The sequence below is a fragment of the Drosophila santomea genome, chromosome 3L (assembly GCF_016746245.2).
Source record: "Drosophila santomea strain STO CAGO 1482 chromosome 3L, Prin_Dsan_1.1, whole genome shotgun sequence".
In the NCBI taxonomy this organism is placed as follows: Eukaryota; Metazoa; Arthropoda; class Insecta; order Diptera; family Drosophilidae; genus Drosophila; species Drosophila santomea.
This window is the reverse complement of record NC_053018.2, coordinates 2,064,141-2,089,844: the sequence shown is the minus strand read 5'-3', so window position 1 is coordinate 2,089,844 and position 25,704 is coordinate 2,064,141. Positions and strand designations below refer to the sequence as shown.

Sequence of the window (25,704 nt, the reverse complement as noted above, 5' to 3'; positions counted from 1 at the left end):
TCTATTTTCTGTCTCTATTTCGTATTTGTCCATGTATAATACAATGTATCGTACAACAGCAACAAATATTTAAACTTGTTAATTGCCCTTTCCCCAATATATTGTAGCCTTGTGATTGTCTCAGTCCCTACTGCTCTAAGGCTTGACCTCTCCCCAAACCCAACTACGCCCTTTATAAGTAATATTATCCGAAAAGTAAACGCCAATATAGAATTTTTAGTATAAACTTAAATTAATTATCATTCGTATATAAAATGTATCTCTTACAGTATCGATATCTGTATATCATCTACAAGTAATTGGTTTTTTGAATTAATATCGTATTATTCTAAATTTGAACTAACCCACCATTTTAAAAAAGTGTTCAATCCAACCCAAAGAAATTCTATAACATTCCCAGAACGCTGCTTGCTCTACAGATCACTTTGTTAAAATCAAGCCAATGTTGCATGTATCAAGTGTTACTATTCATAGCATATTTATTTATCACACGACTAAAAACAAGCAGACACAAGAAATATTCACTCAAAGTCACACGAAAACCAATTTGTTGTAAACCGATCTGTGTAAGTACACAATGTTAGCACCTACCGATTCCTACCGCTTTTAGAATATCCTTTTAGCGTCTAATCTATAGATATTATGCCATCTGTGTGCTTATAGCTGCTAAATGCTCGCCTTCACTACTAAACGAAATGCGTGACTGCCGTGCTGCCTTAGGCGAAACAGCCAAATTCTCGATACAGTTTGCTGGCAATCCGATACCAGGTATTGTATGCCAAAGAGTTTTAGTGTCGGGATCTGATGTAGCTTGGTTTCGTTTCTAACCCTTTGACTTTAGATATTCAGTGGTATTTCAACAACGTTCAGCTTAGGGCATCCGAAAAGTATCGCATGGTAGTGCAGGAACAGGAAGCTACGCTAGAAATATTAAAAATTACAAACGAGGACTGCGGTTACTATAACTGCAAGCTTATCAATGAAATTGGCATGACGATGACTCGGGCCAAGTTCGACATATCATCCACGAGCACCATAGTGGAAGAAACCAAGGCCAAGACTACCGTCAAAAAAAAGTTTGGCAAAAAAACCATGGTAAAAAGATCCGGCACATCAGAGTCCCAGAACGTGCAAAAGACAGAAATCCGTATTATTCCAACTAGCACGGTAGAAACTAGCGTGAATGTGATCAAGGTGAAACAACCCATATCCATACTCGTAGAAAAGAGCGAAATATCCGAGGTTTTAGATGTGAAAGATCGTGAAGTTGCCGATGCCGAAAAGCGTAGCAGCCAATTAATCGAAGAAATAGAAGAGGAGAAAGAGATTGAGGAGAAAGTACAGCATGACGAAGAGGATGAAGTTGAGGTGAAAGTAGAGCAGAAGGAAACATATACGTCTAGCAAAAAAATTGAGATAACTAAAACTGTGGAGCTTATACGCACAAAAATTAGCGAAAAAATCATAACAATAGAAGATATTCAAGTCCTTTCGCACCACGAGGAGGTACAATGGCTGCTCGAGTCCATAGAGGCCGAGTCTTTTGGCCAAATTGGCGAGTCAGCCCTTAGAGATTTGGCAACTATTGGTCTGCTTTTGCGTTATGGCTGTGAGCACTACGAAATCACATATATGTATGAGCAAAACATATTTATTTCGCTGAAGAAACCAGAGTCCCAATCGGCCCTGGTGCAGCTCGTCGAACGAGAGGGCCATGAAGAACTAATCTCCCAAATACTAAGCGAGTCTTCCAATGAGGACGAGACCATCCTAGCAGCAACTGTCGGCTTCAAGGCCTTCATACGCATGATTCAGACTTACGAAATCACTATTGAGATCGTCATACGAAAGTTTGTTAGGGAGGACTTCATATCACAGGACTGGAAGATATGTGGAAAGGAGGTTTGAAAATTGTTCAATGTGTTTTTGTTTTGTTTGAAATTTGTTGTCCAGATAGTTGAAATGCTAAAACGTTTTAGAATTACTTTTTGTTTTCTTTATGTGGGTTTATTTTCGCATTTCAACTTAATTTTTTGTCAAAAAACAATGGGCTGATAATTATTTACATATTTTAAATATTTCTATATAATTTGATGCACTGAAATCTAGAGAATAGTAGAGACTTCGCAGATAATTGAAAGTCACGAGGCAATCACACATGTGAAAATAGGTGAGTGCCAGGAAAATATTCGGATTTTCCTTAGCTTATAACTGAAATCAATTAGTATGAAGAGACTTTTGTAATACGCATACTGAAAAAAGTTTATATCTATTTCTTTTTTTAATATGTAACTCTGCTTTGTAAACTTACCTACGCTTTTCGCGCCAATCCCAAAACATGGCCAATAAAATCCCATATCACATCCGAAAGAGGAAACATTTGTCGAGGAACGAACGATAATTGTCCAAGAAGGTTTGAATATAAACACAGATGTCCTGTAAAAAAAAAAACACCAGTTATATAAATCCCACCAGTAACGATGCACCATCCCACGAACTACTCAACTACAGTCTAATAATATTATTAATAAATACAAAAACAATAATAAATATTGTCTATACAAATATAACAATTAAAATTTGTTAAGCCAAACCAAAAAATCATGTGTATATTCTAAAAAGACGCCAACAAATAAAAAATATACCCATTAACCGCTAATCACCACCACTAAAAGCTATATCCACCTGATCTTAACTTCAATATCTTGCTGCTACTTTATACCATATAAGCTTAACTTTTATTTACTATGGCAAACTTTAATGCTTTTGCAATATGCATTCACTTTTAAGAGTAGAAGAGCTTTAGACCCTTTCACGCCAAGCTGGACGTCTTTTGGATGCCAAATAAGGTAAGGTCTATCTCCCATTTCTGTCTGTTTGGAATCATTGAAACATTCAAAAAATGTATAAATTCTTATCCTATCGTTTTTTGTGCAACTCATTTTGCATTTGCTAAGCTGCCTATATCTCACCAGAATTACTAAATGAATGATGCTTACAGCTGTTCATATCATTGTTTAATGGTTGTTATTAACAGAAACACAAAGAGAGGTCGACATTGTCATTGTTTAATTACATTACATTCACAGAAACAGCAACCACTAAAGTGGAAAAACAATTCAAAAACCAAGAACCAGAACATGTGCAAAATGTAGAACAACAACAAGAACAAGTGGAAATTCAGGCTCAGACTAAACAAATTGTGCAAATGAACACTAAAATCAAAAAGCATAGAAAACACATACGACAAGAACAGGATGTTTCGGAGTCAACAATTCAATTCGAACAAAAAGAAAGACTGGCTCACGAAACTAGCGCGGGTTCACCACAGGCAGAAACTCTTGAGCAAATTGAAGAGTCTCTCCCCACATACGAAACACTACCCATACAAAATCTTTCTACAGACACTCTTGAAACCGTTGCAGTTGCAGTCACCACAGAACTTTCTACTCCAAGCCCAATTGCGGCTCGGGTACTGGAGGATTTATTACCTCAAAAGGTATTGGCCATCAAAGAGGAGGTTTTACCACTCGATGAGTTTGGCTTGCGAAAAGAATCTCCCAGACCCGAAGAAAACAAGCTTACCGAAAATATGGAAGTAAGGCTAATGCATGCTCTTAATGTGTCTCAAGCAAAGACGGCTGAGTCTCCAAGGGAATTGCCTTCAAAAATACCGAAATCCGTTAAAGCTCAGCGGAAGATGAGAGAGTCACGTTCTTTGGTAGTTGAAGCTCTGAACGCCGAAGAAGCAATCGAGGATCTAAAGCAACTGAAGACCGTTTCACAAAAGGTACATGGCGACATATTATTTTCTCATGAGATAACCGAGGAACAGCCCCATGCACTGGAGACCATTAAGAAGCTAAAGCCCACCACTGCCATTGAGGACACCGTTCAGCAGAAACTACTGAACCAGGACGAGCTTATTATCGCGGAGGTCATAGCCTCCGAAACTGTTGGGGGTGTCATTGATGATAGGCCACCGGGTGAAAACATTTCCCCTCGAGTTACCCCCAACATGAGCCTTTGCATTACCGAGTGCCAACCAGAGGATTCTTTAGGAGAGATGCATCAAGCTGCTAAGGGTCGTCTGGAGACATCTTCGACGTCGGTAACTGAATCCAAAGCAGTTGGTGGACAGGAACTTGACGTTTTTGAGAGCGTGGACCATTTCCCATTTATAACTCAGCCGACCAAGGGCTTGGCTAATTCTACCCTTAAAGCCGAGGATGTTTCAGTTCAGGTGCAAGAAATTACAACATTTGAGAGTTTGGAAAGAGAAGCGGTTACCCAGAAACGGGCTGCCGAAAGTAATGCAATGGAATTGTTCGAGTTAGCTGAGGGTTTAGTCAGTATCACTGCAGATTCGCATAGTCCAATAGCCGAGGATTTGCCTATTTTTGAGAAAGCTGTAAAAGAAGCCACTATAGATATGCAAACGCAGCACCACGTCACAACTCTCGAGACTGTTTCAAATGAAAATGCAGTAAATGACTTAAAAGCTGGTGATATTCCGAAAATGGCTGAGGGCACGTTGGGGCAATCTAGTGCGTTAACTATTGGGGAAACGCAACAGATGAACTTTGTAGAAACGGCAGTTGAACTCATCGAACCAAATGTTGAATCAACAAAACCAGCTAAAGGCGCATTAACAGAGGCATATGGTACCGCCGAGAGTAAAGAAGAAACCCTCCTCGAATCACTCGGTTTGGTACCAGACGACAACCGCAAGATTGCACAAGGTAAAGTGAATATTAGTGAAGGGGAGTATGTGGCAAAAGTTCAGACCACGACAGTGACTGACACAGAGGAAGAAATTATTTCCGTAGCTCCAAAACTCGTGGATGCCAAATTCGATTTCATTGAGCAATCTGCGTTGGAGATTAAACAGAACACAACAGCGGAAAAGGAGGAGAATCTATTTTCCGATAAAGAACTGTCACCACAATTAGCTATTACAAATATGTTCCCTGCTGAGCTAAAGGTTACAAGCATATACGAAGTTCAACCAGGAGTGACATTGAGTGATATTATCACGGAGGAAACGAAGCCTGCATCTGCAAATCAAGTCTTTGAGACGATGTCGATTGGAGTTGCTAGTAAGCCAGATATGTTAGAGAGTATTAGTCACATTGATGCCTTTCAACATCCTGAGCTCAAAACGGGGGCCACAATTCTGGATGAAAACCAACAACCTTTAGAATTAACCAACGTGCATATATCCGAGACAATTACGGATATTACTGATGTCTTTCCTATTCAAAAGCCTACCAATGCCGAAGCTGTCACCGATACGTTTAAATATGCTGAGGGCTTAATTGTAATTTCGATGGAGTCGACAAGCGACAAAGCCGAAGACACCAAACCGACGGCGGTAATTGCAGATATAAGCATGCAACAACAATTTGGAACAGTTGTTAGAGAACAGGAGCCCCTAGAAAGCACTGAAACTCAGAAGGAGGATCTAAAGCCTCAGATGCAAACAACAGAAAGCGAGTTTGGTTTGCTGCAATCTCTGGAAACCAGCTCATGTGTAACTTTAGAGGGAGAAAGCATTCTATCAGTTAAAGAGCCCCATCCTATTCAAAGCGCTGCTATTGGAACCTCGTCAGCTCTGAAAGTGGCTAACATTATGAGGCCCCAGCACTTGGAAACTTTGGAGGGGCTAGATGAACAGAAGGTGCCTTTGTATCAGGCAGATATTAATATTGGGGAAATCACTTTACCAAACGTTGAAAAAATCGCTTCGTTTGATGTCCTAAGTGATTTGCATACACCAGGTTACACAAAATCATCTGTAAGTGGAGTACAGTTAATTGAAAGCACAACATCTTTAAAAACGACAACAGCGGTTGTAAGTGAAAGAACAGAAGAATTAAAGGACCTAAAGCTTTTCCAGCCAGTTCATATTAAGCCCAGGCCTTATGAGTCTGAACAGAAAATCTTTACTTCCGAGGAGACAAATGTTTTGGAACATGCTTCGAGCTTTAACACGGAATTACCCAAATTGGAAGCAATTCAAACTTCAATTAAAAGTTTGCACGAGATAAATGTCAGAGAGACAGATATTTTAGAGAAAGAGGAATCCCTTAAAGATATTGCTCAAATAAGTGGCCATCTGGTTAAAATTGTATTGGACTCCACGGCGGGCATCGCACAAGTTCGACAAGAAGAAACACTAGAGCAAGAGGAGGATCTTAAAGTTCCCTCATTACTATCGGAAAAGGCAATACCTGCTTCTTCAGAGTTACTTCGGTTGCCTTTAACTGAATACGTGCAAGCACAACAAGGTATCGGTGATATGGTGGACTTCAAAGTTTCAAACAAATGTGCATCTCCTAAAATTGATCATTTATATGAAACAAAGTCATCTGAAACGATTGTGTACGACTCCTCTACAAAATCAGTTGATTCTTCGTTCCCAGCTGGCATAGTGCCTCAAAAATCTCTGGTTCCCTATCGGCATACAATGATGGCAGAAAACATTGCTTTTGATGCATCTGAAAATTTGGAAATCCTATCTGCCGATCAACAAATCGCAACAAATGTGCAGGATAGGCTAAGTCAATCGATAATCGCAGAGGATCAAAGTACCTTCGAGTCTGAACAAAATCTGGGTCTCGAAACTACCCCCACCCAAAAAGCCAAACTTCTAAAGGATGATCGAAATGTCCATGCAACACTCGTGGACGAAGCCACAGTATATGAAGCCATGGGACAGGAACAAAAAGTAGATAAATATAACATACAGCAAGCGGAGATCTCTCAAGATCTACCTCATGTTTATTTAACTGATCTGCAACAAGCTTTTGAAGCAGAAAAAGAACTAAAAAGCCGTGAGCAATCTTATGTAGCAGCAACAACAGATATTATTCCATCGCGGCTTGGTTTAGCCATGACTACAAAGACGCACCCTGCTGAAGGAACTGATGTTCTGTTAAGTTTGCCTCCAAACGCAACGCTTGCGCAGACAAACTATGAAGAAACAAAACATGAAGTACATGTCAGCGAAACCCAAGCGATGGAGAAATCCGAAGAACTTACAGATGCACGTTTGCTTTCTATATCCGCTGTCGAGTCGATTGACATTATGTTTAAGGTGATATCAGATTCTCATCAACCACCAGTTTTCCATAAGGAGTTATCAATAACGACTGTATCTCCTTTGGAGGCCAAAGCAAAATCATCTTTGAATCTACTTCAAGGCGCCACCACACTCGATGTCATTCCTTTAGAATCATCCGTACATATTAAGGATACTCATTTCGCTGTGCAAAAGGCGCAAGAGGAATATGTCACTCAGGTGGAGTCAAATAAAGTTCAAGTTCAATTGGATAACCTAGTTATGCATAAGGAAGATATTTTTGAAAAAGCCGAAATGGAGAATATTGCTAAGCCAATTACTGAAGGCACGCAGAAGGAAACAGTTGTTACTGAAGTGGTGCCAATAGATAATGTGGGTGGTATTCATTTAGCCCCAGAGCCGTCTACATTTTTAGCCACCTTCACATCTACCGATACAATCAAACAATCGCACATTATAGATGCACAAGTTCCTTTAGAAATGGAAGGTGAAGTTAAAGCTGTATACGACAACATTGCTCAAGCCAAGGTCAAATCAGCTGATGTCCAAGTACATACAAACGTGTCTGAAGTCAATGCTTACGAACAAACTAAAGCCATTCAAGATCAAAACAAGGAAGGCTTATTTGTTACAGTATCAACGGATTCTGATATAAGCAATGCCCATTTGACAACAATACACTCGACATTCTTAAAAGAGGACATCCTACCCAAACCTAACATTCTTCAGGATACAGCTGAAGCTGCTAATGTTGAACTTCAATCTTTGGTAACCGAGGAAGTTGTAAGCGAAAGGTCTATCCAAGAAACATATGAACTTCAAATTCCAATGGAAGAAACAGCTAACGTTACTCAGCAAACTCCACAAAACTCAGTAAATGTTTGTCAGCAACTTGCTTATGAACAAACTCCTGATATAGCGTTTGAGCCGCACGTATTAACGCGTGCAACCTCTAGCTCTGTAAAGACAGATCTTGAGCCAGCCGAAAACGAAACCGTTTATATTTATGAAAACATTGAAGGGCATGGTGATTTTATGCCGGATACCGCAAACCTCACTTCAAATTTGGAATCAGAATTGGTAGTTTCGATAGTGGAAGAGGTGACTTCGGTACCATCTTTGGGTAGCCTTGCAACGGTCGAACCACAAGAGCTAAAATCAGTGTCAGTTACAAAATTATTTAAAAACTTGACGTACACCGAGGAAATTGCCTTTGGAGGTTTTAGCCCACATGCACAGGTTACTGAAGAAGAAGATAAATTAATTAACACTCAGGGAGAAGCAGAAGAATACTTTGAAAATAAAACTTCAGCCACAACAGAACAACCCACCAAGTGTATTGCAGCATCCAGTCAGATTTGTACAAAGCCAACCATAACAGAAGGAACCTTAGAAAATGCTTTACAAACATCACAATTTGCGTCAGAGTCGATTCTTGAAATTTCACCACTGATTTCCCAAAATGCACACTTTGAAACAAGAACACACGAAGAAGCATATTCAATGACCACTGAGTCACAAGCACCAAAACACGCTTTAGGAGATGACATTGATAGTACTCAAAAGAGAAAAATGCAGGATGTTCTAAAGTTTAAAAATTTTGCGACAGACCAAATGGTAAAAGTCGAAAAGGGTAAGTATAAAATTAGGTTTTATTTAGGTAGTTAAGGAAAAAAGGCGTATTACTTTCACTAGCACCGTCCCTACAAGCCCAAAGCACATATTACACAAAACAACGCAATGCCACAATAGCCATACAATACAAAATACTAAATGCACACTTTTTTACACAGATACAAATCAAACCACAGACACAACACACATAAAACAAATAACACCAACACAAATATTAGAATCCAGCTCGAATCAAATCACAGAATCGCCAGAAATTATAAAAACTATTGAAACAATATCAGAAGACGGCTCCCCGAAAAAAAAAATGATTCGAACTCGTTTAATAAAAAAGGTCAAAGGCAATAAACAAGAAGTCACCAAGATTGAAACTGTCGAGGAGGATAACAAGCAACCCGAGACAACAGTCACTGTTGAAGAACTTCCGTTTGAAGAAGAGAAACCTAAAGAGATTCAAGAACTTCCGGAGGAGGTTCGCATAGTCGAAACCGTAACGGAAGATGGCAAGCCTAAGAAGAAGAAGATCCGCACTCGCATTATCAAGAAGGTCAAGGGTGACAAGCAAGAAGTCACCAAGATTGAAACTGTCGAAGAGGACGACAAGCAACCCGAAACAACGGTCACTGTTGAGGAACTTTCGTTCGAAGAAGAGAAGCCTGAAGAAATTCAAGAGCTTCCAGAGGAGGTTCGCGTCGTTGAAACCATTACGGAAGATGGCAAGCCTAAGAAGAAGAAGATCCGCACTCGCGTTATCAAGAAGGTCAAGGGTGACAAGCAAGAAGTCACCAAGATTGAAACTGTCGAAGAGGACGACAAGCAACCCGAAACAACGGTCACCGTTGAGGAACTTCCGTTTGAAGAAGAGAAGCCTGAAGAAATTCAAGAGCTTCCGGAGGAGGTTCGCGTAGTCGAAACCGTAACGGAAGATGGCAAGCCTAAGAAGAAGAAGATCCGCACTCGCGTTATCAAGAAGGTCAAGGGTGACAAGCAAGAAGTCACCAAGATTGAAACTGTCGAGGAGGACGACAAGCAACCCGAAATAACGGTCACCATTGAAGAACTTCCGTTTGAAGAAGAGAAGCCTGAAGAAATTCAAGAGCTTCCAGAGGAGGTTCGCGTAGTCGAAACCGTAACGGAAGATGGCAAGCCTAAGAAGAAGAAGATCCGCACTCGCGTTATCAAGAAGGTCAAGGGTGACAAGCAAGAAGTCACCAAGATTGAAACTGTCGAGGAGGACGACAAGCAACCCGAAATAACGGTCACCATTGAAGAACTTCCGTTTGAAGAAGAGAAGCCTGAAGAAATTCAAGAGCTTCCAGAGGAGGTTCGCGTAGTCGAAACCGTAACTGAAGATGGCCAACCTAAGAAGAAGAAGATCCGCACTCGCGTTATCAAGAAAGTCAAGGGTGACAAGCAGGAAGTTACCAAGATTGAAACTGTCGAGGAAGACGACAAGCAACCCGAGACAACGGTTACTGTTGAAGAACTTCCGTTCGAAGAAGAGAAGCCTGAAGAAATTCAAGAGCTTCCAGAGGAGGTTCGCGTCGTTGAAACCATTACGGAAGATGGCAAGCCTAAGAAGAAGAAGATCCGCACTCGCGTTATCAAGAAGGTCAAGGGTGACAAGCAGGAAGTCACCAAGATTGAAACTGTCGAGGAAGACGACAAGCAACCCGAGACAACGGTTACTGTTGAAGAACTTCCGTTCGAAGAAGAGAAGCCTGAAGAAATTCAAGAGCTTCCAGAGGAGGTTCGCGTCGTTGAAACCATTACGGAAGATGGCAAGCCTAAGAAGAAGAAGATCCGCACTCGCGTTATCAAGAAGGTCAAGGGTGACAAGCAGGAAGTCACCAAGATTGAAACTGTCGAGGAAGACGACAAGCAGCCCAAAACAACGGTCACTGTTGAAGAACTTTCGTTCGAAGAAGAGAAGCCTGAAGAAATTCAAGAGCTTCCAGAGGAGGTTCGCGTCGTTGAAACCATTACGGAAGATGGCAAGCCTAAGAAGAAGAAGATCCGCACTCGCGTTATCAAGAAGGTCAAGGGTGGCAAGCAAGAAGTCACCAAGATTGAAACTGTCGAAGAGGACGACAAGCAACCCGAAACAACGGTCACCGTTGAGGAACTTCCGTTTGAAGAAGAGAAGCCTGAAGAAATTCAAGAGCTTCCGGAGGAGGTTCGCGTAGTCGAAACCGTAACGGAAGATGGCAAGCCTAAGAAGAAGAAGATCCGCACTCGCGTTATCAAGAAGGTCAAGGGTGACAAGCAGGAAGTTACCAAGATTGAAACTGTCGAGGAAGATGACAAGCAACCCGAGACAACGGTTACTGTTGAAGAACTTCCGTTCGAAGAAGAGAAGCCTGAAGAAATTCAAGAGCTTCCAGAGGAGGTTCGCGTCGTTGAAACCATTACGGAAGATGGCAAGCCTAAGAAGAAGAAGATCCGCACTCGCGTTATCAAGAAGGTCAAGGGTGACAAGCAGGAAGTCACCAAGATTGAAACTGTCGAGGAAGACGACAAGCAGCCCAAAACAACGGTCACTGTTGAAGAACTTTCGTTCGAAGAAGAGAAGCCTGAAGAAATTCAAGAGCTTCCAGAGGAGGTTCGCGTCGTTGAAACCATTACGGAAGATGGCAAGCCTAAGAAGAAGAAGATCCGCACTCGCGTTATCAAGAAGGTCAAGGGTGGCAAGCAAGAAGTCACCAAGATTGAAACTGTCGAGGAGGACGACAAGCAGCCCAAAACAACGGTCACTGTTGAAGAACTTTCGTTCGAAGAGAAGCCTGAAGAAATTCAAGAGCTTCCAGAGGAGGTTCGCGTCGTTGAAACCATTACAGAAGATGGCAAGCCTAAGAAGAAGAAGATCCGCACTCGCGTTATCAAGAAGGTCAAGGGTGGCAAGCAAGAAGTCACCAAGATTGAAACTGTCGAAGAGGACGACAAGCAACCCGAAACAACGGTCACCGTTGAGGAACTTCCGTTTGAAGAAGAGAAGCCTGAAGAAATTCAAGAGCTTCCGGAGGAGGTTCGCGTAGTCGAAACCGTAACGGAAGATGGCAAGCCTAAGAAGAAGAAGATCCGCACTCGCGTTATCAAGAAGGTCAAGGGTGACAAGCAGGAAGTTACCAAGATTGAAACTGTCGAGGAAGATGACAAGCAACCCGAGACAACGGTTACTGTTGAAGAACTTCCGTTCGAAGAAGAGAAGCCTGAAGAAATTCAAGAGCTTCCAGAGGAGGTTCGCGTCGTTGAAACCATTACGGAAGATGGCAAGCCTAAGAAGAAGAAGATCCGCACTCGCGTTATCAAGAAGGTCAAGGGTGACAAGCAGGAAGTCACCAAGATTGAAACTGTCGAGGAAGACGACAAGCAGCCCAAAACAACGGTCACTGTTGAAGAACTTCCGTTCGAAGAAGAGAAGCCTGAAGAAATTCAAGAGCTTCCAGAGGAGGTTCGCGTCGTTGAAACCATTACGGAAGATGGCAAGCCTAAGAAGAAGAAGATCCGCACTCGCGTTATCAAGAAGGTCAAGGGTGGCAAGCAAGAAGTCACCAAGATTGAAACTGTCGAGGAGGACGACAAGCAACCCGAAACAACGGTCACCATTGAAGAACTTCCGTTTGAAGAAGAGAAGCCTGAAGAAATTCAAGAGCTTCCAGAGGAGGTTCGCGTAGTCGAAACCGTAACGGAAGATGGCCAACCTAAGAAGAAGAAGATCCGCACTCGCGTTATCAAGAAAGTCAAGGGTGACAAGCAGGAAGTTACCAAGATTGAAACTGTCGAGGAAGATGACAAGCAACCCGAGACAACGGTTACTGTTGAAGAACTTCCGTTCGAAGAAGAGAAGCCTGAAGAAATTCAAGAGCTTCCAGAGGAGGTTCGCGTCGTTGAAACCATTACGGAAGATGGCAAGCCTAAGAAGAAGAAGATCCGCACTCGCGTTATCAAGAAGGTCAAGGGTGACAAGCAGGAAGTCACCAAGATTGAAACTGTCGAGGAAGATGACAAGCAACCCGAGACAACGGTTACTGTTGAAGAACTTCCGTTCGAAGAAGAGAAGCCTGAAGAAATTCAAGAGCTTCCAGAGGAGGTTCGCGTCGTTGAAACCATTACGGAAGATGGCAAGCCTAAGAAGAAGAAGATCCGCACTCGCGTTATCAAGAAGGTCAAGGGTGACAAGCAGGAAGTTACCAAGATTGAAACTGTCGAGGAAGACGACAAGCAACCCGAGACAACGGTTACTGTTGAAGAACTTCCGTTCGAAGAAGAGAAGCCTGAAGAAATTCAAGAGCTTCCGGAGGAGGTTCGCGTAGTCGAAACCGAAACGGAAGATGGCCAACCTAAGAAGAAGAAGATCCGCACTCGCGTTATCAAGAAAGTCAAGGGTGACAAGCAGGAAGTTACCAAGATTGAAACTGTCGAGGAAGATGACAAGCAACCCGAGACAACGGTTACTGTTGAAGAACTTCCGTTCGAAGAAGAGAAGCCTGAAGAAATTCAAGAGCTTCCAGAGGAGGTTCGCGTCGTTGAAACCATTACGGAAGATGGCAAGCCTAAGAAGAAGAAGATCCGCACTCGCGTTATCAAGAAGGTCAAGGGTGGCAAGCAAGAAGTCACCAAGATTGAAACTGTCGAAGAGGACGACAAGCAACCCGAAACAACGGTCACCGTTGAGGAACTTCCGTTTGAAGAAGAGAAGCCTGAAGAAATTCAAGAGCTTCCGGAGGAGGTTCGCGTAGTCGAAACCGTAACGGAAGATGGCAAGCCTAAGAAGAAGAAGATCCGCACTCGCGTTATCAAGAAGGTCAAGGGTGACAAGCAAGAAGTCACCAAGATTGAAACTGTCGAGGAGGACGACAAGCAACCCAAAACAACGGTCACCATTGAAGAACTTCCGTTTGAAGAAGAGAAGCCTGAAGAAATTCAAGAGCTTCCAGAGGAGGTTCGCGTAGTCGAAACCGTAACGGAAGATGGCCAACCTAAGAAGAAGAAGATCCGGACTCGCGTTATCAAGAAAGTCAAGGGTGACAAGCAGGAAGTTACCAAGATTGAAACTGTCGAGGAAGACGACAAGCAACCCGAGACAACGGTTACTGTTGAAGAACTTTCGTTCGAAGAAGAGAAGCCTGAAGAAATTCAAGAGCTTCCAGAGGAGGTTCGCGTCGTTGAAACCATTACGGAAGATGGCAAGCCTAAGAAGAAGAAGATCCGCACTCGCGTTATCAAGAAGGTCAAGGGTGACAAGCAGGAAGTCACCAAGATTGAAACTGTCGAGGAAGATGACAAGCAACCCGAGACAACGGTTACTGTTGAAGAACTTCCGTTCGAAGAAGAGAAGCCTGAAGAAATTCAAGAGCTTCCAGAGGAGGTTCGCGTCGTTGAAACCATTACGGAAGATGGCAAGCCTAAGAAGAAGAAGATCCGCACTCGCGTTATCAAGAAGGTCAAGGGTGACAAGCAAGAAGTCACCAAGATTGAAACTGTCGAAGAGGACGACAAGCAAACCGAAACAACGGTCACCGTTGAGGAACTTCCGTTTGAAGAAGAGAAGCCTGAAGAAATTCAAGAGCTTCCGGAGGAGGTTCGCGTAGTCGAAACCGTAACGGAAGATGGCAAGCCTAAGAAGAAGAAGATCCGCACTCGCGTTATCAAGAAGGTCAAGGGTGACAAGCAAGAAGTCACCAAGATTGAAACTGTCGAGGAGGACGACAAGCAACCCGAAACAACGGTCACCATTGAAAAACTTCCGTTTGAAGAAGAGAAGCCTGAAGAAATTCAAGAGCTTCCAGAGGAGGTTCGCGTAGTCGAAACCGTAACGGAAGATGGCCAGCCTAAGAAGAAGAAGATCCGCACTCGCGTTTTCAAGAAAGTCAAGGGTGACAAGCAGGAAGTTACCAAGATTGAAACTGTCGAGGAAGACGACAAGCAACCCGAGACAACGGTTACTGTTGAAGAAGTTCCGTTCGAGGAAGAGAAGCCTGAAGAAATTCAAGAGCTTCCAGAGGAGGTTCGCGTCGTTGAAACCATTACGGAAGATGGCAAGCCTAAGAAGAAGAAGATCCGCACTCGCGTTATCAAGAAGGTCAAGGGTGACAAGCAAGAAGTCACCAAGATTGAAACTGTCGAGGAAGACGACAAGCAACCCGAGACAACGGTTACTGTTGAAGAACTTTCGTTCGAAGAAGAGAAGCCTGAAGAAATTCAAGAGCTTCCAGAGGAGGTTCGCGTCGTTGAAACCATTACGGAAGATGGCAAGCCTAAGAAGAAGAAGATCCGCACTCGCGTTATCAAGAAGGTCAAGGGTGACAAGCAGGAAGTCACCAAGATTGAAACTGTCGAGGAAGATGACAAGCAACCCGAGACAACGGTTACTGTTGAAGAACTTCCGTTCGAAGAAGAGAAGCCTGAAGAAATTCAAGAGCTTCCGGAGGAGGTTCGCGTAGTCGAAACCGTAACGGAAGATGGCAAGCCTAAGAAGAAGAAGATCCGCACTCGCGTTATCAAGAAGGTCAAGGGTGACAAGCAAGAAGTCACCAAGATTGAAACTGTCGAGGAGGACGACAAGCAACCCGAAACAACGGTCACCATTGAAGAACTTCCGTTTGAAGAAGAGAAGCCTGAAGAAATTCAAGAGCTTCCAGAGGAGGTTCGCGTAGTCGAAACCGTAACGGAAGATGGCAAGCCTAAGAAGAAGAAGATCCGCACTCGCGTTTTCAAGAAAGTCAAGGGTGACAAGCAGGAAGTTACCAAGATTGAAACTGTCGAGGAAGACGACAAGCAACCCGAGACAACGGTTACTGTTGAAGAAGTTCCGTTCGAGGAAGAGAAGCCTGAAGAAATTCAAGAGCTTCCAGAGGAGGTTCGCGTCGTTGAAACCATTACGGAAGATGGCAAGCCTAAGAAGAAGAAGATCCGCACTCGCGTTATCAAGAAGGTCAAGGGTGACAAGCAAGAAGTCACCAAGATTGAAACTGTCGAGGAAGACGACAAGCAACCCGAGACAACGGTTACTGTTGAAGAACTTCCGTTCGAAGAAGAGAAGCCTGAAGAAATTCAAGAGCTTCCAGAGGAGGTTCGCGTCGTTGAAACCATTACGGAAGATGGCAAGCCTAAGAAGAAGAAGATCCGCACTCGCGTTATCAAGAAGGTCAAGGGTGACAAGCAGGAAGTCACCAAGATTGGAACTGTCGAAGAGGACGACAAGCAACCCGAAACAACGGTCACCGTTGAGGAACTTCCGTTTGAGGAAGAGAAGCCTGAAGAAATTCAAGAGCTTCCGGAGGAGGTTCGCGTAGTCGAAACCGTAACGGAAGATGGCAAGCCTAAGAAGAAGAAGATCCGCACTCGCGTTATCAAGAAGGTCAAGGGTAACAAGCAAGAAGTCACCAAGATTGAAACGGTTGAGGAAGACGACAAGCAACCTGAGACAACGGTAACTGTTGAAGAACTTCCGTTCGAAGAAGAGAAGCCTGAAGAAATTCAAGAGCTTCCAGAGGAGGTTCGCGTCGTTGAAACCATTACGGAAGATGGCAAGCCTAAGAAGAAGAAGATCCGCACTCGCGTTATCAAGAAAATCAAAGGTGACAAGCAGGAAGTCACCAAGATTGAAACTGTCGAGGAAGACGACAAGCAACCCGAGACAACGGTTACTGTTGATGAACTTCCGTTCGAAGAAGAGAAGCCTGAAGAAATTCGAGAGCTTCCAGAGGAGGTTCGCGTCGTTGAAACCATTACGGAAGATGGCAAGCCTAAGAAGAAGAAGATCCGCACTCGCGTTATCAAGAAGGTCAAGGGTGAGAAGCAGGAAGTCACCAAGATTGAAACTGTCGAGGAAGACGAGAAGCAACCCGAGACAACGGTTACTGTTGAAGAACTTCCGTTCGAAGAAGAGAAGCCTGAAGAAATTCAAGAGCTTCCAGAGGAGGTTCGCGTCGTTGAAACCATTACGGAAGATGGCAAGCCTAAGAAGAAGAAGATCCGCACTCGCGTTATCAAGAAGGTCAAGGGTGAGAAGCAGGAAGTCACCAAGATTGAAACTGTCGAGGAAGACGACAAGCAACCCGAGACAACGGTTACTGTTGAAGAACTTCCGTTCGAAGAAGAGAAGCCTGAAGAAATTCAAGAGCTTCCAGAGGAGGTTCGCGTCGTTGAAACCATTACGGAAGACGGCAAGCCTAAGAAGAAGAAGATCCGCACTCGCGTTATCAAGAAGGTCAAGGGTGACAAGCAAGAAGTCACCAAGATTGAAACTGTCGAAGAGGACGACAAGCAACCCGAAACAACGGTCACCGTTGAGGAACTTCCGTTTGAAGAAGAGAAGCCTGAAGAAATTCAAGAGCTTCCGGAGGAAGTTCGCGTAGTCGAAACCTTAACGGAAGATGGCAAGCCTAAGAAGAAGAAGATCCGCACTCGCGTTATCAAGAAGGTCAAGGGTGACAAGCAAGAAGTCACCAAGATTGAAACTGTAGAGGAGGACGACAAGCAACCCGAAACAACGGTCACCATTGAAGAACTTCCGTTTGAAGAAGAGAAGCCTGAAGAAATTCAAGAGCTTCCAGAGGAGGTTCGCGTCGTTGAAACCATTACGGAAGACGGCAAGCCTAAGAAGAAGAAGATCCGCACTCGCGTTATCAAGAAGGTCAAGGGTGACAAGCAAGAAGTCACCAAGATTGAAACTGTCGAAGAGGACGACAAGCAACCCGAAACAACGGTCACCGTTGAGGAACTTCCGTTTGAAGAAGAGAAGCCTGAAGAAATTCAAGAGCTTCCGGAGGAGGTTCGCGTAGTCGAAACCTTAACGGAAGATGGCAAGCCTAAGAAGAAGAAGATCCGCACTCGCGTTATCAAGAAGGTCAAGGGTGACAAGCAAGAAGTCACCAAGATTGAAACTGTAGAGGAGGACGACAAGCAACCCGAAACAACGGTCACCATTGAAGAACTTCCGTTTGAAGAAGAGAAGCCTGAAGAAATTCAAGAGCTTCCAGAGGAGGTTCGCGTAGTCGAAACCGTAACGGAAGATGGCCAGCCTAAGAAGAAGAAGATCCGCACTCGCGTTATCAAGAAGGTCAAGGGTGGCAAGCAAGAAGTCACCAAGATTGAAACTGTCGAAGAGGACGACAAGCAACCCGAAACAACGGTCACCGTTGAGGAACTTCCGTTTGAAGAAGAGAAGCCTGAAGAAATTCAAGAGCTTCCGGAGGAGGTTCGCGTAGTCGAAACCGTAACGGAAGATGGCAAGCCTAAGAAGAAGAAGATCCGCACTCGCGTTATCAAGAAGGTCAAGGGTGACAAGCAGGAAGTCACCAAGATTGAAACTTTCGAGGAAGACGACAAGCAACCCGAGACAACTGTTACTGTTGAAGAACTTCCGTTCGAAGAAGAGAAGCCTGAAGAAATTCAAGAGCTTCCGGAGGAGGTTCGCGTCGTTGAAACCATTACGGAAGATGGCAAGCCTAAGAAGAAGAAGATCCGCACTCGCGTTATCAAGAAGGTCAAGGGTGACAAGCAGGAAGTTACCAAAATTGAAACTGTCGAGGAAGACGACAAGCAACCTGTGACAACGGTAACTGTTGAAAAACTTCCGTTCGAAGAAGAGAAGCCTGAAGAAATTCAAGAGCTTCCAGAGGAGGTTCGCGTTGTTGAAACCATTACGGAAGATGGCAAGCCTAAGAAGAAGAAGATCCGCACTCGCGTTATCAAGAAGGTCAAGGGTGACAAGCAGGAAGTCACCAAGATTGAAACTGTCGAGGAAGACGACAAGCAACCTGAGACAACGGTAACTGTTGAAGAAATTCCGTTCGAAGAAGAGAAGACTGAAGAAATTCAAGAGCTTCCAGAGGAGGTTCGCGTCGTTGAAACCTTTACGGAAGATGGCAAGCCTAAGAAGAAGAAGACCCGTACTCGCGTTATCAAGAAAGTCAAGGGTGACAAGCAGGAAGTCACCAAGATTGAAACTGTCGAGGAAGACGACAAGCAACCCGAGACAACGGTTACTGTTGAAGAACTTCCGTTTGAAGAAGAGAAGCCTGAAGAAATTCAAGAGCTTCCGGAGGAGGTTCGCGTAGTCGAAACCGTAACGGAAGATGGCAAGCCTAAGAAGAAGAAGATCCGCACTCGCGTTATCAAGAAGGTCAAGGGTGACAAGCAGGAAGTCACCAAAATTGAAACTGTCGAGGAAGACGACAAGCAACCTGAGACAACGGTAACTGTTGAAGAACTTCCGTTCGAAGAAGAGAAGCCTGAAGAAATTCAAGAGCTTCCAGAGGAGGTTCGCGTTGTTGAAACCATTACGGAAGATGGCAAGCCTAAGAAGAAGAAGATCCGCACTCGCGTTATCAAGAAGGTCAAGGGTGACAAGCAGGAAGTCACCAAGATTGAAACTGTCGAGGAAGACGACAAGCAACCCGAGACAACGGTTACTGTTGAAGAACTTCCGTTTGAAGAACAGAAGCCTGAAGAAATTCAAGAGCTTCCGGAGGAGGTTCGCGTAGTCGAAACCGTAACGGAAGATGGCAAGCCTAAGAAGAAGAAGATCCGCACTCGCGTTATCAAGAAGGTCAAGGGTGACAAGCAGGAAGTCACCAAAATTGAAACTGTCGAGGAAGACGACAAGCAACCTGAGACAACGGTAACTGTTGAAGAACTTCCGTTCGAAGAAGAGAAGCCTGAAGAAATTCAAGAGCTTCCAGAGGAGGTTCGCGTTGTTGAAACCATTACGGAAGATGGCAAGCCTAAGAAGAAGAAGATCCGCACTCGCGTTATCAAGAAGGTCAAGGGTGACAAGCAGGAAGTCACCAAGATTGAAACTGTCGAGGAAGACGACAAGCAACCCGAAACAACGGTCACCGTTGAGGAACTTCCGTTTGAAGAAGAGAAGCCTGAAGAAATTCAAGAGCTTCCGGAGGAGGTTCGCGTAGTCGAAACCATAACAGAAGATGGCAAGCCTAAGAAGAAGAAGATCCGCACTCGCGTTATCAAGAAGGTCAAGGGGGACAAGCAGAAAATCACCAAGATTGAAACTGTCGAGGAAGACGACAAGCAACCCGAAACAACGGTCACCGTTGAGGAACTTCCGTTTGAAGAAGAGAAGCCTGAAGAAATTCAAGTGCTTCCGGAGGAGGTTCGCGTAGTCGAAACCATTACGGAAGATGGCAAGCCTAAGAAGAAGAAGATCCGGACTCGCTTTATCAAGAAGGTTAAGGGTGACAAGCAGGAAGTCACCAAGATTGAAACTGTCGAAGAGGACGACAAGCAACCCGAAACAACGGTCACCGTTGAGGAACTTCCGTTTGAAGAAGGGAAGCCTGAAGAAATTCAAGAGCTTCCAGAGGAGGTTCGCGTAGTCGAAACCATAACAGAAGATGGCAAGCCTAAAAAGAAGAAGATCCGCACTCGCGTTATCAAGAAGGTCAAGGGTGACAAGCAGGAAGTCACCAAGATTGAAACTGTCGAGGAGGACGACAAGCAACCCGAGACAACGGTTACTGTTGAAGAACTTCCGTTTGAAGAAGAGAAGCCTGAAGAAATTCAAGAGCTTCCAGAGGAGGTTTGCGTCGTTGAAACCATTACGGAAGATGGCAAGCCTAAGAAGAAGAAGATCCGCACTCGCGTTATCAAGAAGGTCAAGGGTGACAAGCAAGAAGTCACCAAGATTGAAACTGTCGAGGAAGACGACAAGCAACCCGAGACAACGGTTACTGTTGAAGAACTTCCGTTTGAAGAAGAGAAGCCTGAAGAAATTCAAGAGCTTCCGGAGGAGGTTCGCGTAGTCGAAACCATAACGGAAGATGGCAAGCCTAGGAAGAAGAAAATCCGCACTCGCGTTATCAAGAAGGTCAAGGGTGACAAGCAAGAAGTCACCAAGATTGAAACTGTCGAAGAGGACGACAAGCAACCCGAAACAACGGTCACAGTTGAAGAACTTCCGTTCGAAGAAGAGAAGCCAGAAGAAATTCAAGAGCTTCCAGAGGAGGTTCGCGTAGTCGACACCGTAACGGAAGATGGCAAGCCATCAAAGAAGAGGATTCGCACTCGCGTTATCAAGAAGGTCAAGGGTGACAAGCAAGAAGTCACCAAGATTGAAACTGTCGAAGAGGACGACAAGCAACCCGAAACAACGGTCACCGTTGAGGAACTTTCGTTTGAAGAAAGGAAGCCTGAAGAAATTCAAGAGCTTCCGGAGGAGGTTCGCGTAGTCGAAACCATAACGGAAGATGGCAAGCCTAGGAAGAAGAAAATCCGCACTCGCGTTATCAAGAAGATCAAGGGTGACAAGCAAGAAGTCACCAAGATTGAAACTGTCGAAGAGGACGACAAGCAACCCGAAACAACGGTCACCGTTGAGGAACTTCCGTTCGAAGAAGAGAAGCCAGAAGAAATTCAAGAGCTTCCAGAGGAGGTTCGCGTAGTCGACACCGTAACGGAAGATGGCAAGCCATCAAAGAAGAGGATTCGCACTCGCGTGATTAAGAAGGTCAAGGGTGACAAGCAAGAAGTCACAAAGATTGAAGCTGTCGAAGAGGACGACAAGCAACCCGAAACAACTGTCACCGTTGAGGAACTTCCGTTTGAAGAAGAGAAGCCTGAAGAAATTCAAGAGCTTCCGGAGGAGGTTCGCTTCGTTGAGACCATTACGGAAGATGGCAAGCCTAAGAAGAAGAAGATCCGCACTCGCGTTATCAAGAAGGTCAAGGGTGACAAGCAAGAAGTCACCAAGATTGAAACTGTCGAAGAGGACGACAAGCAACCCGAAACAACGGTCACTATTGAAGAACTTCCGTTCGAAGAAGAGAAGCCAGAAGAAATTCAAGAGCTTCCGGAGGAAGTTCGCGTCGTGGAAACCATTACGGAAGATGGCAAGCCTAAGAAGAAGAAGATCCGCACTCGCGTTATCAAGAAGGTCAAGGGTGACAAGCAAGAAGTCACCAAGATTGAAACTGTCGAAGAGGACGACAAGCAACCCGAAACAACGGTCACTGTTGAAGAACTTCCGTTCGAAGAAGAGAAGCCTGAAGAAATTCAAGAGCTTCCGGAGGAGGTTCGCGTCGTTGAAACCATTACGGAAGATGGCAAGCCTAAGAAGAAGAAGATCCGCACTCGCGTTATCAAGAAGGTTAAGGGTGACAAGCAAGAAGTCACCAAGATTGAAACTGTCGAAGAGGACGACAAGCAACCCGAAACAACGGTCACCGTTGAGGAACTTCCGTTTAAAGAAGAGAAGCCTGAAGAAATTCAAGAGCTTCCGGAGGAGGTTCGCGTCGTTGAAACCATTACGGAAGATGGCAAGCCTAAGAAGAAGAAGATCCGCACTCGCGTTATCAAGAAGGTCAAGGGTGACAAGCAAGAAGTCACCAAGATTGAAACTGTCGAAGAGGACGACAAGCAACCCGAGACAACGGTTACTGTTGAAGAACTTCCGTTTGAAGAAGAGAAGCCTGAAGAAATTCAAGAGCTTCCGGAGGAGGTTCGCGTAGTCGAAACCATAACGGAAGATGGCAAGCCTAGGAAGAAGAAAATCCGCACTCGCGTTATCAAGAAGGTCAAGGGTGACAAGCAAGAAGTCACCAAGATTGAAACTGTCGAAGAGGACGACAAGCAACCCGAAACAACGGTCACCGTTGAGGAACTTCCGTTCGAAGAAGAGAAGCCAGAAGAAATTCAAGAGCTTCCAGAGGAGGTTCGCGTAGTCGACACCGTAACGGAAGATGGCAAGCCATCAAAGAAGAGGATTCGCACTCGCGTGATTAAGAAGATCAAGGGTGACAAGCAAGAAGTCACCAAGATTGAAACTGTCGAAGAGGACGACAAGCAACCCGAAACAACGGTCACCGTTGAGGAACTTCCGTTTGACGAAGAAATTCAAGAGCTTCCGGAGGAGGTTCGCGTGGTCGAAACCATAACGGAAGATGGCAAGCCTAGGAAGAAGAAAATCCGCATTCGCGTTATCAAGAAGGTCAAGGGTGACAAGCAAGAAGTCACCAAGATTGAAACTGTCGAAGAGGACGACAAGCAACCCGAAACAACGGTCACCGTTGAGGAACTTCCGTTCGAAGAAGAGAAGCCAGAAGAAATTCAAGAGCTTCCAGAGGAGGTTCGCGTAGTCGACACCGTAACGGAAGATGGCAAGCCATCAAAGAAGAGGATTCGCACTCGCGTGATTAAGAAGATCAAGGGTGACAAGCAAGAAGTCACCAAGATTGAAACTCTCGAAGAGGACGACAAGCAACCCGAAACAACGATCACTGTTGAAGAACTTCCGTTCGAAGAAGAGAAGCCTGAAGAAATTCAAGAGCTTCCGGAGGAGGTTCGCGTCGTTGAAACCATTACGGAAGATGGCAAGCCTAAGAAGAAGAAGATCCGCACTCGCGTTATCAAGAAGGTCAAGGGTGACAAGCAGGAAGTCACCAAGATTGAAACTGTCGAGGAAGACGACAAGCAACCCGAAACAACGGTCACCGTTGAGGAACTTCCGTTTGAAGAAGAGAAGCCAGAAGAAATTCAAGAGCTTCCAGAGGAGGTTCGCGTAGTCGAAACCATAACAGAAGATGGCAAGCCTAAGAAGAAGAAGATCCGCACTCGCGTTATCAAGAAGGTCAAGGGTGACAAGCAAGAAGTCACCAAGATTGAAACTGTCGAAGAGGACGACAAGCAACCCGAAACAACGGTCACTGTTGAAGAACTTCCCTTCGAAGAAGAGAAGCCTGAAGAAATTCAAGAGCTTCCGGAGGAGGTTCGCGTCGTTGAAACCATTACGGAAGATGGCAAGCCTAAGAAGAAGAAGATCCGCACTCGCGTTATCAAGAAGATCAAGGGTGACAAGCAAGAAGTCACCAAGATTGAAACTGTCGAAGAGGACGACAAGCAACCCGAAACAACGGTCACCGTTGAGGAACTTCCGTTCGAAGAAGAGAAGCCTGAAGAAATTCAAGAGCTTCCAGAGGAGGTTCGCGTAGTCGAAACCGTAACGGAAGATGGCAAGCCATCAAAGAAGAAGATTCGCACTCGCGTGGTTAAGAAGGTCAAGGGTGACAAGCAAGAAGTCACCAAGATTGAAACTGTCGAAGAGGACGACAAGCAACCAGAAACAACGGTCACCGTTGAGGAACTTCCGTTTGAAGAAGATAAGCCTGAAGAAATTCAAGAGCTTCCGGAGGAGGTTCGCTTCGTTGAAACCATTACGGAAGATGGCAAGCCATCAAAGAAGAAGATTCGCACTCGCGTGATTAAGAAGGTCAAGGGTGACAAGCAAGAAGTCACAAAGATTGAAACGGTCGAGGAGGATGACAAGAAAGCGGAAACGACGGTAACAGTCGAAGAAACTGAATTAAGTGCTCCCAGTGTAGGCAGAGTTCAACTTAAAAAAAGAGTAATCGTTCAAAAACCCGTAGATGATGTTACGGTATTTGAATTGCCTGAGCGGAAATCAGTTATACTTTCAGAAAAAGAAGATGGAACTCCAACCAAAACTGTTATTAAAACAAGAATTATTAAAAAGATTCAAGGGCCGAACATGGAGGTGACTAAAGTTGAAACCGTTGAGGAGTATGAAAAAACACCAAAAACTAATGTATCGGTAGAAAAGTTTAATATGCCATTCCCGGAGCTTCCTGAAGAAAGGCTATCTGAAGTAGTTGTGTTACCTGATGAAGTTTTTGAGTCTGAAGCTCTTGATAATGAAGGACGTTTAAAAATTATTAAAACCAAGAAACGTATTATTAAAAAACCTGCACTCGATAATACAGAAGAAGTAACTGAAATAGGAATTATTGAACAAGACGATACGGAGCCTATATATTCAGTTAAAACACATGAACGACCCTTAACTGAATCGAAGCCAGAGGACGGTAAATTAATCGAGCTGCCCGAACATGTGACAGAACTTAAAGTAATTATGCCTGATGGGAAGAAAAAGAAAAAGACCATTAAATCCAGAGCTTTTAAAAAGAGTCTTGACGATGATCTTGACGAAGTTACAACAATCCATATAATAGAGGAGGAAGATAAGGAACCACTAACTACAGTGAACATAGAAGTTGTGCCTTCTGATGAGATATCAATCACGCCCACACCGATAGAAGAGCTTCCCGAGGAAACCGTATTTACCGAAGAATTAGATGAGAATAAGAAGCCAAAGAAGAAAACTACAAAAACTCGAACATTTAAAAAGCGAGGTCCAGATGACGATGAATATTTCCAAATTCAAACAATAGATGAGGAGGGCAAGGAGCCCATCTCGCTTATTCGAGTTGTTAGCGATGAAAATATTGCTGATATTATCGATATTAGTAAACTTGATGATGAAAAGGTTTCAAAACACAAACAAAAGCCACACAAGCATAAGGGTAAGAACACAAAGAAACACAATTCAAACACTCAATTAGCAATAACCACTCAAATTGAAGTATACGCAAGACATCTTTGTTTCTTAGACTTTTCATTTCATAATTGTTTTGTTATATCTTTGTTATTATTTAATACCTAAAATAGGACTTAAATAACATATTTTTTTGATCATTTTACAAAACACAAACAAACATAAAATGCCCTTATACAGTGGATAAACCAAAGGCCGATAACACAGAAACGGAACACCCAGTTTACATTACGACATTTAAGTCTGTACAACACGAAGATGGAGAAACAACCATACAAACTGAAAACAAGCGAATTTCTCAGGAGGAAGGCATCGTTGTTGAGGAAGTCCTCAGCGATACAGAACTCATTCCAGAAGACAAAACACAATTACACCTTGAAATAACCGAAGTCAGCGAACCAACAGGTGATTTCTTCTTTATAAACACAAATTTTTATATGTATACATATACAAACACATATAGGTAACTTTTAAAGTTTAAAAATGTGAGGTTTACACAATTTATCAAGCTAGGATTTATAGGCAAAAATTTCATAATTTATACGTAACAAAACTGCATACACAAAAACATGATCGATATTTTGTAATAATTATATCTACCAACTAACTTATTTTA

The 25,704-nt window shown here is 43.9% G+C and overlaps 1 protein-coding gene and 1 long non-coding RNA gene across 13 annotated transcripts in view; one reads left to right on the top strand and one right to left on the bottom strand.

Annotated features, from left to right (window-relative positions):
• Positions 1-2,426, bottom strand: part of LOC120450123 — a 67,103-nt gene extending 64,677 nt beyond the window's left edge. The window contains exon 1 of the long non-coding RNA XR_005616250.1: positions 2,312-2,426. This is a non-coding gene — a long non-coding RNA (uncharacterized LOC120450123). The remainder of the gene's footprint in view (positions 1-2,311) is intronic.
• The window catches only part of LOC120450110 (titin), a 79,572-nt gene that overhangs the window by 31,623 nt on the left and 22,245 nt on the right, over positions 1-25,704 (top strand). For 6 of the 12 annotated variants that reach the window (XM_039632915.1, XM_039632914.1, XM_039632909.1 and 3 more), the window contains 3 exons: positions 3,090-8,717; positions 8,878-25,056; positions 25,269-25,493. In XM_039632915.1, the coding sequence (XP_039488849.1) occupies positions 3,090-8,717; positions 8,878-25,056; positions 25,269-25,493 (22,032 nt within the window). Of the gene's footprint in view, positions 1-663; positions 769-841; positions 1,903-2,109; positions 2,171-2,371; positions 2,414-3,089; positions 8,718-8,877; positions 25,057-25,268; positions 25,494-25,704 lie in introns of all 12 variants that reach the window. The other 6 variants (XM_039632917.1, XM_039632916.1, XM_039632918.1 and 3 more) reach the window with 5 other exon arrangements.